This window comes from Giraffa tippelskirchi, chromosome 9, assembly GCF_054371585.1.
Source record: "Giraffa tippelskirchi isolate mGirTip1 chromosome 9, T2T-mGirTip1v1.2.pri, whole genome shotgun sequence".
Lineage (NCBI taxonomy): Eukaryota > Metazoa > Chordata > Mammalia > Artiodactyla > Giraffidae > Giraffa > Giraffa tippelskirchi.
Window position 1 is genome coordinate 141058981 of NC_137283.1, and position 14587 is coordinate 141073567.

Here is a 14587-nt window from a genome sequence, read left to right on the forward strand (position 1 = left end):
TCCAAAATGGCTTTCAATTGTCTAGATTTTCTTATACTTGGGTTAATTGGGAATCTGTCAGTCCAAATATTCAATCCTCATACTTCTTTTTAAAAGTGACATCTTACACGGAGCCCCATGGACAAAGGAGCTTGTGGGATGTAGTGCTAGGGAAGGATGCAGATGCAAGGAGGTGGGGATGATAGTATTCCACTTTTTCTGATTCTAACGCCCAACTGGTGCTGTCCTGTATTGTTGCTACCTGTGAGAAAGAAGAGAAATAACACCCCAATTCTTCTTACCTCATGAGTTTCTGCTCATGAAACAAGAATGATTTCAACTCAGAGAACAGCCTTTGCCTCTCAGTCTTCATGTTAGGAATGGGTGCCAGGTCTTGCTTCTCTGTCTACCTGTGTTTGCCCCGAAACTCTTATGCCTGCAGTAAATGAGCCGCAATCCTTCTTTATTCTTTGCCCAATGCTGTACAAAAAATAACCTGCTCTTGTAAAGAATTACTAAGCTAACATTGATGCTGTATTCTTTCTTTGGAGGAAATTTTAAAAAGCATATTTCTCATTAAAGGGTCAATATTTTTGAAAAGGTTAAATAGGATACTTAAAAAATATTCTAGCTGCTTAAATGTGGGATACTGAAAAGAGTCAAACCCAAGAAGTTTCCTTTGCTCTGTGCTTATTTATTTTCACCATATTATGAGTTAGTTTTGTTTGCTTCAAGCCTTTGTGTTTTGTTTTGTTTGTCTGATTTGGTCCTTTGATGACATAAGTTAGGTCAAACCTGATGACTCTCTTTTTTTACATGTTCTCTTTCATTTGCATCATTGCTGGCTTAAAAAAGGGCTCCTTCTCACAGATATTTGTTATTTATTTGTGTTCTTATTTACTTAGCAATTTGTTAAGAAATGTTGATCTTTTCTTATGCTAGTTTGCCTCTTCTATCACTTTTCTGGTCTATTTTAATTTTATTTCTTTATAGGCTTTCAATTTCTTGTTGACACTTCTTTTAAAATGAATATGCTCAAATTCCAAATTGTATGACCTTTTTCTCGTGTTCTTAGGTTTATGAGTGCTATTAAAAAAATTTATTGTTTTAGTTTGTTAAAAAATACAGGTTTGAATAATTAGCAGAACAGTAATTACTTGTTTAAAAAAAAATCGGAAAAATTGCAAATGTGACAAAAAGGGCACATAGTGAAACTTTTTTTATATTCCTTTTATTCCACTCCCCAGATGCAACCACTGTAAATAGTTTGGTATATATATACACTTTCAGGGGACTTCCCAGGTGGCACTAGTAAAGAACCTGCTCAGCAGTGCAGAAGACATAAGAGCCACAGGTTCGATTCTTGGGTTGGGAAGATCCCCTTGAGGAGGGCACAGCAACCCACTCCATTATTATGGCCTGGAGAATCCCCATGGACAGAGGAGCTTGGTGGGTTATGGTCCATAGGGTCCGCAAAGAGTTGGACACTACTGAAATGACTTAGCACATACACTTTCAGATATTTTTCTATGTATAACAAATTTATGTCTATCTTTATCTACCTATCATATATTAAAAAAAAAAACAAAAACAAATGGAACATACTTTATGAGGTCAATCCTCATTACCTGTGATAGTTACATTCTATAAATGTGCTGTGAATCCTGAATCAGTGAACCTCTGCTCCTAGAGAAAATATAGGGATAGGTTCCTATAGCCTCTGGTCACAACACTTTTGTCAACTGATCAATAAATATTGGTTTATAGGTATTTCTGTTTAAAGATACCTCAGTTAATATATATAGTTAATTCACTAACCTTGGCCAATGGCACTGTGACTCATGCCTGAACAAAGCTTAGCTAACATAGGTATTTTCTTTGAAAAACACAGACTTCTTATGCTTAAGAATACCAGGCAGCCATTTTGCAGTATGTTTGCGGGCCATTTTAAACAGCAAAATCAAATGAAAAGGCCATGGCACCAAATAGACCATGAGAAGGACATGTATTTATAGTATGAGAACTGGTATGAGAAGGAAGAGTTACCTTGTTCAGTCTCAGCTGGGAACATGCACATTGAGTGATTAAAATGTTTTTGCTACTCTGTGCATATCTGTGAATGATTTCAAAGTGCTGCAAGTATTGACTGTGGGGTTACAGGTAGAAGATCTGCAAATGCAGAATCTGTGGATAATGAGGACTGACCAAGTATCTTTCCATACTGTGTAATTCGTTCCCTATAGTAATTGATAGACGTGAACTGATAGACATCCTTCCACGCTATTGCACATGATGTTTAGTTCATTCACTCCATGTTTCTTGAGCATATCTCAGGTACTGTGCTTAGTGCTAGGATACTGTGCTGAACAAAACAGAATCTGTGTTCATAGCACCTACGTTCATTATGAATAGATAATATAATGCTTGGTAGTACTCTGAAGAGAAACAGGACAATTAAGGGTAGAGAATGACAAAGAGAGTGATTGGCTAGCATGGTTAGAGAAGGACTTTCTGATTAGATGACATTTGAACAAGACTTGAATGAGCCAAGCTTATTGAAAAACTAGTGATTATATTTTAGGGCTCCTCACCTACAGGGTTCTAGTGGTGGCCTTACGTCTTTCGAAGATTACAAAATAAGATGTTTAACTGCAGTCAGTTATGACCACTGCCTCTTTCCTCTCCAGCTTCCCCTCTGGCATATTTTTGCTTGTCCTGGGTGTTGCTGGTTGTGAGCATTTGGGAGACTAGGGTAACACAGTGGTGTGCTGGTGAATGTTTAGCAACAGGTGCTCAGGAATGAAAGCCCTAGTTTGTAGCACCTGTCATTTTCTGTGGTGTTGATCCTCCAACTACAGACAATTTCAGGCTATCAGCATGAGGTTGCAGAAGACAAATTTGGCAAGAGATGTCCAGTAGTATATAATTTCCACCATGCAATACAATAGATGTAACTTCAGGAACATAAATTAATATATTCCTTTGAACTTTGAATTTTCTGTAAAGTGGTAGTTAGATCTAGAGACTCGATCAGATTAGGGTTTGTGTGTTTGTTTTTTTGACCAGACTACTTCATTGGTAGTATCAGTCTATCACATGCATCCATCAGTAGATCTATTGTATATAATAGTCTTGCCTTAAATATTTACCAACTGTAAAGTCAAAGGACAGCTATACATGATTTGTTGAACATTCTTCTGGAACAATGAGTCTATAAAAATAGGTAAATTTAGATTGCATTTGTAAGGATGTTATATTATGACCATAATCTTCTCAAGAAGCAGCATCACTGACCAAAGTGATTCTGACTCTGGAATCTTGGCAATATAGGTAGAGAAGATGATGTCATTTCTAGTCATTGGTGAACTAGTAATAGAAGAATCTGAAGTCTTCTGTGTTGCTCAGTGTTGAAGTTAAAGGATTGAAGCTATTACTTATAGATATCTTGATTTTTCCCTGGAGGAGGGCACAGGAACCCACTCCAGTATTCTTGCCTGGAGAAATCCATGGTGGGCTACAGTCTTAGGGTCGTACAAAGCTGGACATGACTGAAGTGATTTAGCATGCACACACATCTTGATTTTTAAGGTGAAAGAAATAGCACCACATTTCCTTGTTGCTCTACAGCAGGAAAAGCTAATAAGGCTATAAGAGATGCTTTTTAAGTAGTGTTTGCACCCTTATGGGTGTCTATGAGGTCTCCTCTGTGGCTCAACCTTGGTGTGTTCATGACTATAATTTTTGGCTCAGCCCTTTGCATTCCTGGGAGTCTCCATCTCCCTTCCTGCTTTGCATTCTTGAGGTCAGTCCATCTATGACTCTACTCTGGTTGGTAACTCTTAAATTAGACAATCTTTTCTCCTTTGCCTTCTAGGATCGACACCACCACCCTCTCCCTACCTCTCAACAAGTACACACAAACCAGCATGTTCTCCTTCTTCTGCTGTAATCATGGATTACCCTAACAGATCTATCTGCCTAGACTCCATCCTGCCCTACTTGGCATCTTCTCCCTCCCAGCTGACTTGTGGTAAACCTCTGTGCATGACCCCTGGTTAGTAAACTTGTGAGGACAGCAGCTGTATCTGTTATCTATTTTAACCATTAAATCCATAGTGTTTATTGCAGACCCAAATTAGTAAATAAGTATTGCATGACTGAATAAATGAATGTTCACCTAAGTTACTATATAAGATTCTATTAACTCCTACATTTCTTTCTTGGCATGTCTGAAGCTCTCCTGCTGATACTTTAATGCAATTTAAGATGTGCCCAACAAGGTGGCCAGAGTGGCTTTGGCATAGAGTACTCAAAAATAATGCACATACTTCAGATACTTCAGCAGTCATGTACGGATGTGAGAGCTGGACCATAAAGAAGGCAGAGCACTGAAGAATTGATGCTTTTGAACTGTGGTGCTGGAGAAGACTCTTGAGAGTCCCTTAAACAACAAGGAGATCAAACCAGTCAATCCTAAAGGAAATTAACTCTGAATACTCATTGGAAAGACTGATGCTGAAGCTGAAGCTCCAATACCTTGGCCACCTGGTGTGAACAGCCGACTCATTGGCAAAGACGCCGATACTGGGAAAGGCTGAAGGCAGAAGGAGAAGAGAGTGACAGAGGATGAGGCGGTTAAATGGCATCACCGATTCAATGGACATGAACTTGGGCAACCTCCGGGAGATGGTGAGGGACAGGGAGGCCTGATGGGCTACAGTCCGTGGGATCTCAAAGTCGGACATGACTTGGCAACTGAACAACAACTTCAGATTTAGAGGGTGGGGTTTCCTCAGAGGTATGCCCCTGCTCTGGAAATGGTGTTCTCCAAAGGTCTGGGCTCAGCATAATTTACAGTCCCTCTTCCATGCTTCCTGCCTTTTCACAAGTTGCAACTATTCCTCTTCTCCAGACACGCTCCATGAGGAAAGCCACTGTAGACTCCTGCCCTGACTCCAGTCTTTCACACTGTCACCGAGTGAGGTCCATGGACAAGAGTCTGAGAGTGCCTGTGGACTCTCAGTGCCTGTGACTCCCAGGGCTTCTGTGTTTAAGCTATCACATACATACGGCTATTCTGTATGTAAGCTATCACATACTCAGCCTTTCAAATTCATTAAATTTATTAGCTGAGTTCTTTCCTAGTTGCATGTTTTCCTCCTGTGATTGGCCCAAGGTGAGGTAGTATTCATGTCCCTTCTCTATTTGGAAGCACTTTTCTTAGATTTCAGGCTAGTTGGTTTCACTGTAATCTCCATTCCTCCATCACTATGATTTTGTATATTATCCAGCTTTTCCTTGTTAGGATGAAAGGAACCCTCTTTCCAACTTTCTAAGCAGAAGATGGAAGTCCTCGGAATATTTTCTATGTCATATTTTCACTTTGCCCTTACTCCTTTAATTATTCAGGGATTTTAGTTTATAATCAATGACAAAAGCATAATTTTACCTCTATTCATGACCATATTAGTCACTTTCTTAATGCGATGATGAGCTCTGGGTCAGCTAAACCTTAGATTCTATGCCAGTTTTATGTCTTTTTAATAATAAGCACTAATATTTACACTGTGTCATTATGTGCTAGGGAGTGTCCTAAGCAATTTACTTAAAATAATTAGTTGTTTAACCCTCACTACAACCCTATGAGGTAGATAATATTATTGTCATCCCCATTTTAGTGATAAGGAAATTAAAACTAATTGGCTCAACAGGTGGTGGCAGAACAGAGATTTGAACCTGGGAGGTCTGACACCAGGGAATATGCACTTAATCTCTGTAATACCCTTCTTGTAATGCTGTGATTTGGTGAGGACTGCATGGGGTAGTATAGGTAAAGGCTTTAGCAGGAAGTGGTTCATGGCAGGAGTTCAATTAATGCTGGGGAGAAAGGCAGGGTCTGCCACCTTCTACTTTTTTTCTCCCAGGCTTTCTTTGTTTTATTTTTTTCAATTAATCTTTTATTTTGGAAAAAGCCAAATATCTAATTGTTTTCATAATAAAGAGATTAGTATAATGTAGTTTTATGTAGCATCAATAAATATGAATCCATAGATACTCTTGTTCCTCTATACCCCTTTCTATATTATTTTGAAGTAAATCTCCTGCTTCATATTATTTCACACATAAATATTTCAGGGTATGTCTCTAAATGATAAGAACTCTTTAAAAACACAGAAGTGAAATACCATTACTGTATCTAAAAATAACGAAAAATAATTCCTTAACATTATTGATCATCCCAGCCATGTTTATATTTCCCAGTTGTTGCTCATATGCTTTCCCCCATGAGTTTGTTTGAATGAAATATAATTACAAATAAGGTCCATAAATTGCAGTAGGTTCCTAGGTCTTTTATGTTTCTTTTACTGTATAGCTCTCCTCCACAATTTTCCCTCTAGTGATTTGATTGGAAAGAACTGGATTGCCCTGTGGGTTTCCTGGGAGATTCTTCCCCAGTGTGGATGGTTGCATCTTCACAGTGATGCTCCCCTGGCTCCCCTGTTTCCTGTTTTTCTTGTATTTCGATAGATCTAGAAAGTTGGTCAGATTCAAGCTTTTTGTTTGTGTGTTTGATTTTGGCAAGACTACTTCATAAGTGGTGATGTCTACTTCCTACAGGAATATAAGCTTTCTGATATTTCTCTGCTTTAGCAGATTGGCTGTCATTAATGATTATGCCTAGATCCAGTCATTCATTCAAGGTTATAAACGGTGCTACTCTACTCCCTCTGTTATACAGAAGACTTCTATGAGGAGAAACTTCCCCATGAACTGTTTGTTTACTATGATTTATAGTTCTTTTAAAGAAGACAGAATAAATGCTTGATTTCTCCCATTTACTAGTTTTCAAATAATATGTTGTTTCCTGATTATTGATTTAAACAAGTCCATTTTCAACACTTTATAAAAAAGATAAAGCACCTCAAATTTGTGGAAAAGTTGACAGAGTATGCCTTTTACCTAGAGGTACCAGGTATTAAGTTTTTACCACATCTATTTTATCTATCCCACTGTATATGTAGAACCTCCTAGAAGTAGGTTGTAGTCATCATTACAGCTTATCCCTGAATACTTCAGCATATAGTTCCTAGAAACAAGAACACTTTTCTATATAACCACAATACTATTTTTATAAGAAAGAGATTTAACATAAATATAGTATGTAACAATCCATATTAAAATTGCCTGTTGTCCCAATGAAAGTGAAAGTCGCTCCATCAAGTGTCTGACTCTTTGCGACCCCATGGGCTATACAGTCCATAGAATTCTCCAGGCCAGAATACTGGAGTGGGTAGCCGTCCCTTTCTCCAGGGGATCTTCCCAACCCAGGGATTGAACCCAGGTCTCCTGCATTGCAGGCAGATTCTTTACCATCCAAGCCACCAGGGAAGCCCAAGAATACTGGAGTGGGTAGCTTATCCCTTCTCCAGCAGATCTTCCTGACCCAGGAATCGAATCAGAGTCTCCTGCATTGCAGGCAGATTTTTTGTCCCAATAATGTCCTGGAAAACTCTTTTAAAAATTCAAGAACCAATGAAAGATCATTATAATATTCCATCATGTTTCTTTCTCCAGCCTTTTATATTCCTTTGTGTATTTCCTCTTGGTGAGATAGAAACCAGAGTGGATCTGACCCAGAAACCATTAGCCTGCATTGTGCTGCCTGGTGCTGGTGGTGGGGAGGGGTCGTGTATATCTACTACATAGGTGATACTGTTTACTTCTCATTCAGTTCAGTTCAGTTGCTCAGTCATGTCTGACTCTTTGCAACCCCATGAACTGCAGCATGCCAGGCCTCTCTGTCCATCACCAACTCCCGGAGTTTACCCAAACCCATGTCCATCAAGTCGGTGATGCCATGCAACCATTTCATCCTCTGTCGTCTCCTTCTCCTCCTGCCCTCAATCTTTCCCAGCATCAGGGTCTTTTCCAATTAGTCAGCTCTTCGCATCAGGTGGCCAAAGTATTGGAGTTTCAACTTCAACATCAGTCCTTCCAATGATCACCCAGGACCGATATCCTGGATGGACTGGTTGGATCTCCTTGCAGTTCAAGGGACTTCTCATTGCATCCTATCATTACTTCTCATTGCATCCAATCAAAAGGCATGTAATGTCTGTTTTTCCCAACACTGGTGATGTAAAACTTAATTCTTTGGTTAAGCTGAAGTATGACCAATAGAACACTTCAAAGTGAATTTGAATAGCACAATAGCAAAGGACAGTTCAAAGTGGATAGTGAATACCATAATAGCAAAGGGATTTTTTTTCCTTTGTAACTAATAAATAATATGCGGGGAAGCAGTTTTAGATTGTTTGGACCTTCTCTTTTCCCCAAAGGTGTTAACATCTACTTCTGATCATGCCTGAATCAATTATTACATTGGTGGCTGCCAAATGATGATTTTCTAATGTTAATATGTCTGTTGTAGCTGATATTCTTCTGTGAAAGAGAGCTTTCTCTACTCCCCTGTGTTTTGGAGTAACACTATTGATTCATAGATTCTTGTTTGATTCAATGCCATTATAATCCATTAACACCGTTATTGTTTTTCATGTTTAAATTTTTCCAACTTTGGCCTATGTGAGCTCCTTTAAGATGGCTCCTGTGTTCTTTGAAATATATCCCCATTGGTCTTTGAGCCCTTCCTTACTTCCTGGCACAGCTAGATGTTCTGGTTCATCTTGTCCCCCAGTGCTTGAGTCAGCAGCTTCTTCAAGGAGCCCCAGTTCTTTCCTGTGAATAATGGTCTTTAGAAACTGTGATCTGGGTGCCAAGCACGCATATTGCTGTTGAAGTGTCATCACTTCAGGCCATTTCAGTAGGAAAAGTGGGATACCTTTTTTTCCTTCTTGCTAAAGCAGAAGTTCAGACCAAGCTCTCAGGGTTCCTTACCTTTGCCTTCTCCATGTTTGTATCTTTCTTCTACCACAGTGAGAAGTGTGGTTCTGAACACTATCAATAAATTTTATTCTCTCTATCCCATAGTATTCACAAATGTTTTTAAAGAATTATTGTATCCGTGCCTCTCCCAACAACAAATGTACAGTGATGTTCAAAATTTCTTCATGATTTATTGATTTTTGGTCCCTAGACTATCTCCCACTAAAATAGGGTTTCTCAAGATGAACATTCTTTATATTTGGGGCTGGCTAATTCTTTGTTGGAGGGGTTGTCCTGTGCACTGTAAGATGTTTTGCACCATCCCTGGGCTCTAGATATTAGATACCAATACTCCCTCCCCAACCCCAATGGTGGCATTGAGAGATGAATGTAAACATCATCAACAGTCCTCTGGATGGCAGGGGGCAAAATCACCTTCAGTTGAGAGCCACTTCACAAGGTGGTACATACAACTGGAGGACTGGTTTCAAAAGCTACTTAAATTAAGTTTATTATGCTGTTGTATTATCCATTTGATATAGTTATATTATCTATTTGATACTGATGTCTTTCTATTTGTGTTCAACCTTAGCATTTTGTTTTTCTTTGAAAAGATTTAATTTAATTTTGTGAATGAATAAAACATCTATATCATTCAAAAGTAAAAACTTCATAAAAAGCATTCTGTAAAGTCTCATTTCCATTCTCAAACCTGGCATTCTGTTCTTGCTCAGGATACTGTTTTTGTTAATTTCTGGTTTATCTTTCTTACACAAATCGTAGCATATTATACATTCTTTCTGCAACTTGATTTCTCCATTTAAAATATATCCTGTGGTGATATCACTTCAAAACAATTCATAGATATCTTTACTTTTTACAGCTGCTCATTACTCTGTTGTGTGTCTGTTCCACAGTTTACTGCCCTAACTGTTAGGGATGAGCATTTAGGGTGTTCCCAGTATTTTGATAATACAAATAATTTAACAGTGAATAAGCTTGTGCACATGTTGTTTTGGATTTCTGAAGATATGTCTCTGAGATAAATTCCTAGAAATGGAATTGTTGGATCAAAGGGTAAATGCATATGTAATTTTGTTAAAGATTGCTAAATTCTCCTTTATGGGGTTTATCCTGTTTTCCATTCCCACCAAGATCTGAGAGAATGTGTTGTCATCCCTTGAATTTGTGCCAGTCTGATAGGTGAGAATATCAGTATAGAATTAGTATAGTGTTGACTTGTACTTTTTTTTTTTATTACAGTAAAAGTTGAACATCTTTGCATATATTTATCTGTTTGTGTCCCTTTCTACTGTGTGTGTGTGAACTATTGGGTTGGTCAAAACGTTTGTTTGAGTTTTTCCAAAAAATATTATGGAGAAAACCGAAAAAAATTTTTGGCCAACCAAATATTTATGCTTTGCTCATTTCACTTTAATTTATATAATAAGTTAAGGAGAGCTAATCAATATATTTGTAGTATTGAGCCATCCTATTCAAGAGAAAAGAAAATTCATTTTTTGATGTCCATTTTCATGTCTTTCAAGAGTAGTTTAAAGTTCTAAAATTTTTCTCATGTAAGAGTCTCATACTGCTTGTTAAATTTACTCCTAATTACTTTATCTATTTTGTGACTTTGTAAAACATAATTTTTCTCATTGGTTATAGTTTGTATATTTGAAGACTATTGAATTTTACATGTTAATTTTATATCCCAATATCTTGCTGAATTATTTTATTGTTTCATCTTATCACTGAACAGTGAATATTTTCCAGGGATTCCGTCATGTCACTTACAAATAGAGATAGTTTAATTTTCATTTAAAAAATTTGTATGTCATGTCTATCTGGAATCTTCTGTCCTTTTGTACTCTCCATCGCTGCCCTTGCTGTTCATATGAACTCAGGTTATCTTTGTTTTTTCTTTTTCAGCAAGTTACCTAATGGACACAAGTACTACAGGCTCTACAGCCCTTTGGGCGTGATCCTAGTGACATTCCAGAAAACAAGGAATCTGCCAATATGTCCCCAATTGAAGCTGTCACCTTCTCCTTCAAATCAGGTCTTCCACTGCATTCTTAGTTTATTCCTGGTTGTTCCTAATTCAAGACATTAGCTCTGATTTTTCTTTCTCCTTCTGCCTTCTCATCAGATTACCTGCCAATTCATGCACATTTCACTTCAGCAAACTTTCTTCCTTTTCCCTGTATCCAATGGCTGGTTCACTTGATGGGTACAAAGCCCCCGATCCAGTGCTTCAATTGGAGACCTTTAGTGGGTCATCCCAGCTTTAGATTTTCATCTGAGATTGGCTCAAATCCCCTGGTATGACTGCATTTCAGTAGAACTTTTCTCTCTGTCCAGTCTTAACTTTCTCATTCCCTAAAAGATGCTTTTGAGAGCACTCCTCAATAAACTTCCTGCATAAACGTCTCAGAGTCTCAGCATGATTCCTGGGGAATCCCACCTGTGACATCAATTTTGTAAGCCTGCTGCCATGCCCAGGTATAGACTCCCACTATTTCTTAGAATAACTGCTCCTCTTCTCACTGGTACCCCTTCTATAATCAGTCTACATAACTGTAGACAGTTTATTTATCCTAAGTTCAGTTCAGTTCAGTTGCTCAGTCGTGTCCGACTCTTTGTGACCCCATGGACTGCAGCATGCCAGGTTTCCCTGTCCATTACCAACTCCCGGAGTTTACTCAAACTCACATCCATAGATTCAGTGATGCCATCCAACCATCCCATCCTCTGTCATCCCCTCCTCCCGCCTTCAATCTTTCCCAACATCAGGGTCTTTTCCACTGAGTCAGTTCTTCACATCAGGTGGCCAAAGTATTGGAGTTTCAGCTTCAGCATCAGTCCTTCCAGTGAACATTCAGGAGATTTCCTTTAGGATGGACTGGTTGGATCTCCTTGCAGTCCAAGGGACTCTCAAGAGTCTTTTCCAATACCACAGTTCAAAAGCATAGTTCTTCGATGCTCAGTTTTCTTTATAGTCCAACTCTCACATCCATACATGACTACTAGAGAAACCATAGCTGTGACTAATTGGACCTTTGTTGGCAAAGTAATGTCTCTGCTTTTTAATATGCTGTCTAAGTTGGTCATAGCTTTTCTTCCAAGGAGCAAGTGTCTTTTAATTTTGTGGCTGCAGTCACCATCTGTAGTAATTTTGGAGCCCCCCAAAATAAAGTCTGTCACTGTTTCCATTGTTTCCCCATCTATTTGCCTTGAGGTGATGGGACCGGATGCTATGATCTTAGTTTTCTGAATGTTGAGTTTTAAGCCAACTGTTTCACTCTCCTCTTTCACTTTTCATCAAGAAGCTCTTTAGTTCTTCTTTGCTTTCTGCCATAAAGGTGGTGTCATCTGTGTATCTGAGGTTATTGATATTTCCCCCAGCAATCTTGATTCCAGCTTTTGTTTCATCCAGCCCGGCATTTCTCATGATGTACTCTGCATGTAAGTTAAATAAGCAAGATGACAATATATAGCCTTAACGTACTCCTTTCCCTATTTGGAACCAGTCTGTTGTTCCATGTCCAGTTCTAACTGTTGCTTCTTGACCTGCATACAAATTTATCCTAAAGCATAGGTCAAATCATGCTGCTTTCTTGATCAAAAACCTTGAAAGTTCCTTTTAATTTTATTTTAAAGTATCTCCTCCCTTGGGATTCCCTTTAATTAAGTTCTTCCTGGAGAAGGAAATGGCAACCCACTCCAGTATTCTTGCCTGGAGAATTCCATGGACAGAGGAGCCTGGCAGGTTACAGCCCATGGGGTTGCAAAGAGCCTGACACAACTGAGCAACTAACACTTTAACTAGGTTCTTACTCCTCACTGTGACCTTCAAGGCCCTTCCTAATCTAGTCTCCCCTATTTTTATCCACCATCCTTTATTCCAGTATAAGGATTCTGCACTTCATTTAAGTTTGGCTACTTGCTGATCTCTGAATCTACCATAAAAATTTCTCCTTCCTACATTTGTCTCAATTTTTCCTGTCTTCTGTAACTTTTTTTCATCAAATTCCAACCATATTTCAAAGTCCATCTCAAACATCACATTCTCCATTAAGACTTTCTTTATGCCTCAATCAAATATCCTTTCTTCCTCATTAACCCCAACGCAGTTTGTACTTCTCATTGATACTTACCTGATTATATTGACTTGTGTGCTTATTTCAGGTTTTTATTCTCCTCCCCACTGCCACCTGCACTGATGGAATATAATCTTCAGAGCAAGATTTTAGCTAAATCATCTTTGTATTTCTTGAATCAAGAAGCACGATCCTTAATATGAGTTCAATCAGTTATTAACAAAATCAATGGAGTGTGAACTGCCAATCTGTTTGGCATCTATACAAATGCTTTTTATTGTTCCAGCTTCAAGTTTGGGGAAAAAAGGCTTTCTATTAGGACAATATTTAACTGAGATTTTTAAAAAATGAATCATATTTATGCTACCTTTTCCAGTGCAGTTTTCATTGTAAGAAAATTCCGAATTTTCCTTTAAAAAAGTTTCTAAAAGTCAGGACAGAACAGTGACCCCATATAGTACTGGCCCTAACCTGTTAAATGTAGGCAAACACTATGACCAGGAATTCCTGAGGGTAGAGAGGAGAACCATGAGACCGAGTAGTCAGATGATATGACATCAAACCCATGGTGCAATTCAAAACACAGCTGTGGGGCAGGAATCTGGAACCAACCGTAAGTCTCTTTCTCTCCTGTTTCCATCCCCCAGTTGAGGTGATGTGGGTTTTAGTTTTCTTATTCTAAACAGGTTTCGCCCTTATCAAGATAAGAGCTTTTCTTTTTCCATGCACCTTACCCTCATTTTATTCACTAACATCTCTTTCTCAGCCAAATGAGAATAGTGGTTTTCCAAAGCATTCTTGATTGATATTTGATATTGCCCATAACTCTGCAATTAGAGACAATGAAAGTGGTGGTGGTGGTTTAGTCACTAAATCATGTCTGACTTTTGCCATCCCAAGGACTGTAGCCTGCTAGGCTCCTCTGTCTATGGGATTCTCCAGGCGAAAATACTGGAGTGGGTTGCCATTTCCTTCTCCACAATGAAAGTAGGGTACTAATTAAAAATAAGTTTTTGTTGTTAAAAATAATATTTATGTAGGCAATCTATAGAAGGAAAGAAGTAAAACTGAGGAGATACCATATATCTCAAGATCCACTTTAAAGTTTGTCCGTCTGTTTATGTCATCCTATTTCTCAGAGTAAGCTAACTACAAATAGTATAGTAGTAGAATGCTAGCTTCCCCTTTTGGGAGTATAGAAGTTGAGTTTTCAACAAGCAGAGCGTGGTTATGGTTGGATAGAACAGTACAAGGCTGTGTTTTACATAGACTGTTTCCTTGGAAGAAATTTGAGTTCTTCGTAAGCATTGCATCATGAGTCCTTCCAACATCCTTAGGAGGAGAATGGAGTTATGGTTCCCATTCAATTAATGGAAAAATTAGAAAAGATAGGGTTTGAGTTTCATATTCACCAGTGACCGTACAGGTATGACCTATACAGTCTTTTGATTTCCATCTATACTTATAGGAATTACATCTCTCTGTTGCTACGTGTGTATTAGTTGCTCAGTTGCATCCGACTCTTTGCCACTCCATGGACTGTGGCCTGCCAAGCTCCTCTATCCATGGAATTCTCCAGGAAAGAATACTGGAGTGGGTTGCCATTATCTTCTCCAGGGGAT

At 38.5% G+C, this 14587-nt stretch overlaps 1 protein-coding gene across 9 annotated transcripts in view; it reads left to right on the forward strand.

Moving 5' to 3' along the window:
- The window catches only part of LOC145521081 (uncharacterized), a 489520-nt gene that overhangs the window by 174894 nt on the left and 300039 nt on the right, over window positions 1-14587 (forward strand). Inside the window, exon 6 of one of the 9 annotated variants that reach the window (XM_081528984.1) lies at window positions 10795-11293. The exons of the other annotated variants lie outside the window; for them this stretch is intronic. Coding sequence (XP_081385110.1) covers window positions 10795-10806 — 12 coding nt within the window. The 3' untranslated portion in view covers window positions 10807-11293. Of the gene's footprint in view, window positions 1-10794; window positions 11294-14587 lie in introns of those variants that run through there. 9 annotated transcript variants of the gene reach the window in all.